Genomic DNA, 5,107 nt, shown 5'->3' with positions numbered 1-5,107 from the left:
TCGGTTTGTGTGTGTGTGTGTGTGTGTATGTATGTGTGTATATATATATATATATATATATATATATATATATATATATAAAATCAATATTTATTCCACTCTATATGCATCCGAAGAAGTGGGCTGTAGTCCACGAAAGCTTATGCTCTAATAAATTTGTTAGTCTCCAAGGTGCCACAAGTACTTCTGTTCTTTTTTCATATTTACTGTTATTCTAAGAATTGGCTTGGATTGTTAATCTGCATAACATTGTCTGGCAGTTTGATTTACATTTTTTTTCTTCCTCCTGCAGTGAATGGAAAAGGATTTATATATGTGCGATCCAGGTACTGAAAAATACCAATAGGTTGTTTGCACACACTCAAGGTGTTAAGGCTGGGCCACTACTATTAAAGGTGAGTCAGGCAGTCTACGTTCATTTTTGTATGTTTAACTGTATTAGATTCAGATGTAAAAACCACCTCTTATGGCAGTTTGAATTAAAACCATCTTGATGCCTTCTAAGAGGGAAGAAATTGATGGATGAAATTTCTATTTCCCCACCCTCTAAGCTGTTTCTTCCATATCCAACCTGCCTTCAGCAAGGGAAGTGGGGAGATGAAGGTCTGCGTGGCTGGTTTCTAGCCCATGTGAAACCAGACATGGCTCTTCATGTCCACCTTCACTTTCTCCTATTCCTTTGCAGTGGCTGGCACTTCTTATTTTGTTTTTTGAAGGGAGGTTTTTTGCTTGTTCTGTGTCAGGGGTGAGGCATAATGTCTACAGTATTACAGTTACAGTGTGGGGCATGCCCATCTGTGCCCCTCCTGACCCCTCTGTTCATTAATGCAGAATTACAGAGAGGTTGCATGCTCCTTATTCAGTCCCTCCCCACCATTATTTTTGGAGGACACAGCTGTCTGCTCCCCTTCTATCTCTGGGTGGCATAATGGCATCTATCCTTCCCTTCTCCCATTGTTGATGCAGGATGTTGTTGGTAGGAGTGCTTGATCCTTTCCGTACTCTCGGGGCCTCTGGTGATGTTCCCCATTGCACCACAGCTGCTGAAGAATTTTTCTTTTCAGCATTTGAAATACTTGCTCCTTCCTGTCTCAGGAGCCCTAACCCTTGTAATAACACTTGAGAGGGAGCCCATCAGGGTTCCCTCTTGGCAGCCAGAAGTGTCTGGGAGCTCCTAACTCTCCCCCTCCCTTATTGTAAATAAACCCATAGAAGCTACAAGTGCCGCTCATCCTTATTTATTACACAATAAGAGTCTGGCACATGCCAACAGTTTAACTATTTTTTTTATGTAAAAATGGTTTTGATTTTTAAAACTCTGGAAATTTGCCAGGAATTAATCCCTAACGGGGCCGGAGTCCATTTTGCTATTTTGAAAAATGTTTTGCAGCACCTGAGATTTTTAACTTTTGAAACTACCTTTTCATATTGTGTTTATATCAACATTTAAAACTCCCAATTCTGATGAATAGGAGAAAGATTCTATTCACTTCAGTGGGGTGTTTGTGTCACTTGTTGAGGATTTCTGACATGAATTTGTGGCACTAAGAGACTGACATAATTTTCTGACTTGCTTGGCTTAGTTTGACTGTATTGGAAGACCTAACAGCTGGGGATTTTAAATGACCAGCCTTCTGCAAAGGTTCCAAGAAATGACCTATATTGTAAGTCCCCTTTTTGTGAAGGGGACACAAAAAACTTGTTCATCTTTTTTAACTTCCATTTTTGATCAGATGGCATTAAAACTTGTTACTGTACTTAGACTGTGTACAGACAATTGATTGGTTACAAGAGAGTTATATTTATAAACCCAAGTGTCAGCATCAAAGTCAGGCCTTGCAATGCCTGATATCTTCTTGGCTGTAATATGCTGAATCAGATGAGGGGCTTTGTGGCTCAGGATAGTGGTGTAGTGTGTTATATGGAAGAAACAGCTTAGAGGGTGGGGAAATAGAAGAAGCAAGGATGAAAAGGAAAAAATACAACCAGAACTCAACATGAAATTGACCAGAATACACACACGAACTTCAGTTCTTGGGGGATTTGTGATTTTCAACTTCCCAACTCTTTGTGGAGAACTATTCCTTGAGAAACAGTTTCAAATGTTAGCAACTATGAAAGGGGACAGGGTTGGATGTGGTGAGATGTCCGTGTTATGCAAACTTTTCTTGCTGAGTCCTCACCTTGGGTGAGATTCTTACTCCTGCACCAATTGCTCTATGCTGAATAAAGGGACCAGAGTAGTATAAAGGGGCCTAAAAGCCCCAGGTCCAGCTGGGGGAGAGCTCCTTTGGAACAAGAGCTGGGGGAAGAGAGCTGTAGGCTGTCCTCCTAGGACCCTTCTCAAGCCCATATGTAGGGGTTGTGCTGGGGAAATGGCTGCGGCTGGGAGAGGAATGTTTGGAGTGAGGCATATGGGAAATTCTGGGCAGCACTACTGCTCAGGGAGTCTACCATAATGTAGACAGACCTCCAGGGCTTCCTGGGGGACACTTCAGCCATCAGAGCAGTCCAGAATCGGGAGCGTGCAAAGCTGGTTTAAAGCTACCCTAGCTTCCCACCTGGGCTGTCTGTACCGTGCCTCTTAAGAGATGGAAGCCTGAAACTTACTCCTTTAATGTAACTGAACATTTTATTCTGGTTTCATGGTAGTAATCCTGTACACTTCTGTTCACCTGCCACCAGAATTTTAAATAAATGAATTTTAAACAATTTATTGAATTTGCTAATTTATAGGGTTTTTTTAGCTAGATCTTTTAACTAAATAATTAGATATTCCTACTTGGGCAGGTTATTTTTTATTTTTTTAAGCTCTAACTATTTAAAAATAAACATCCATATTCTTCATTTAGTGTCCAGTAGCTGTGCATAATGACTGTTTTTTCTCTCACCCTCCCCCCCCTCAGATGCTAAACAGTGGACATACAGTACTACAAAGATATTTGCAGAAGCTGATCCCTATGGCAGCCAGGGGACTGTTGCACACGAAAAACTCACGTCTTTACAATATGAATTGTTTCTGGCTGATTAGATTTTCAACAGAGATTGTGCTCAGACCTGTGTCTTCTAGGCACTTCTATCTGAAGACAGAGAGTGCTAATGCAGACTCACGCCAGGAGAATGGCATTCTAGTAAACAATCTGGCATGCATGGGAGTGGATGTCAAAATGGTGAGAAGGCGACAACCTGGAATTCTGAAGAAGCAGATCACAAATGAAGAGGGCCTCAAAAGGTTTCTGCAAAGCAAAGGGGCTACTAATGAAGTCATTGCCAGCATCATCTCACGTTATCCACGGGCCATCACGCGTTCCTATGAGTGTCTCGAAAAACGTTGGGAACTTTGGAGAAGTATTTTGATGACTGATTTGGAAATTGTAAATATTCTGGGACGTTCTCCTGAGTCCTTCTTTCGTTCCAGTAATAACATCAATATGGAGAAAAATATTACATTTTTCTGTTCTCTTGGGCTAACCTCTAAACACCTTTGCAATATGTTGACCAGAGCACCTCGGGTGTTTTCTAACAGAATGGAGCTGAATAAGCAGATGATTGACCTCCTGCATGAGATCTGTTTATCTTTAGGTGGTGAAAACCCAAATGATTTTGTGAAGCACATCATTTCTAAAAATGTCTTCATCCTCCTGCGGAGCAGCAAGCAAGTGAACGCAAACGTTGAGTTCCTGCAATCATCTTTCCATCTGAGCAATGAGGAATTACTAGCTCTGCTACATGGCGGTGGAGCTGACATTTTGGACTTATCTAATGAATATATAAAAAAAAACTTTACAAATGCTAAAGGGAAGCTGTTATCTCTTGGGTGCACTGAAAGAGAGGTGGATAGATTTTTCATTAGCTATCCAAGTGTGCTCTTTCTGTCATCCAAGACCCTCAGTGATAAAATAGATTGCCTCTTGCAAGCAAAGGTTCACATTAAACAAATAGTTGAAATGTCTCGCATTCTGGATATAAGTATCAGTACTATAAGAAGCAAAGTTAAGGAACTGGAAAAAACTAGTTATGACCTCAGAACCAATGGAATTGGCATCCTTTCTTTAAGTAAAAAGAGATTTGAAGCTAAATTGGAAAAATTACATAGTGCACAGCGATTAATCAAGAGGACAGAATCCATTCTGTGAGAATACAGGGTCAGATTTTGAAATTAAAAAACTTGAAAAAGGGTCCTGTTTTGTTGTTCTGAAACTTATTTCAAAATAATTTGTGGTTACTTAGCACTGCTTATTTAAGATAAGTAAATTCTCAGCTATCACTAGCAGGGTGCTATAGGGTGACCAGGAGAACCGTTTGGTGTGTTGCTTACCAGTTGTGATGGTAGTGGATCACAGATATTGAAAAGAGTGAGACTGGTTTAGAGTGTACACCAGTTGGAGGAGATAATAGAGGTATGCAGAATAATGAATGGTACAGAGAAGATAAGTCAGGTATACTATTTGCCCTTTCTTCCATACAAAAGCAAGGGATCATTCATACCCTCGATTCTGGAACTGGCTTAGCACAGGCTAACCCAGGGGTAGGCAACCTATGGCACGTGTGCCGAAGGCGACACTCAAGCTGATTTTCAGTGGCACTCACACTGTATGGGTCCTGGCCACCAGTCCAGGAGGTTCTGCATTTTAATTTAATTTTAAATAAAGCTTTTTAAACATTTTAAAAACCTTATTTACTTTACATCTATAATATATAACTAAACTATTGACTTATAGAAAGAGACCTTCTAAAAATGTTAAAATGTATTACTAGCACGCGAAACCTTAAATTAGAGTGAATAAATGAAGACTCGGCACACCACTTCTGAAAGGTTGCCGACCCCTGGTAACCATTGCATCCATTTGAAACTCCATTGCCCCATTGCAGGAGCCAGTTGTTGGACTGGGGTATTCTATTATTTCTTTACATTGCTTCATCTTATCACAGATAAGTAAGATCTAGGAGCCTGTGTCCTTGATAAATGCATTGAAAGGTCTGTTGATAAGGATTGGTATAAATGTAGTCTTTATGATAGAAGCATGTCTCTGTAAGCCTATAAAATCTAATATGAAGTGTTGGCTTCAATCTAACAGGCATACTTAGAAGGGCAGCTTCCTTTACA

General features: G+C 40.3%; 1 protein-coding gene across 1 annotated transcript; it reads left to right on the top strand.

The window, feature by feature from the left end:
* Window positions 1–270: 270 nt before the first annotated feature.
* On the top strand, window positions 271–4,594 carry MTERF1 (mitochondrial transcription termination factor 1). The gene is made up of 2 exons (XM_034760410.1): window positions 271–395; window positions 2,907–4,594. The coding sequence occupies exon 2, from the start codon at window positions 2,907–2,909 to the stop codon at window positions 4,134–4,136; it is 1,230 nt and encodes a 409-aa protein (XP_034616301.1). The 5' UTR covers window positions 271–395; the 3' UTR covers window positions 4,137–4,594.
* The last annotated feature ends 513 nt before the right edge of the window (window positions 4,595–5,107 follow it).

The sequence above is a fragment of the Trachemys scripta genome, chromosome 2 (assembly GCF_013100865.1).
Source record: "Trachemys scripta elegans isolate TJP31775 chromosome 2, CAS_Tse_1.0, whole genome shotgun sequence".
Taxonomy (NCBI): Eukaryota; Metazoa; Chordata; order Testudines; family Emydidae; genus Trachemys; species Trachemys scripta.
The sequence above is the reverse complement of the archived record's forward strand: the minus strand, read 5'-3'. Positions and strand labels throughout refer to the sequence as shown.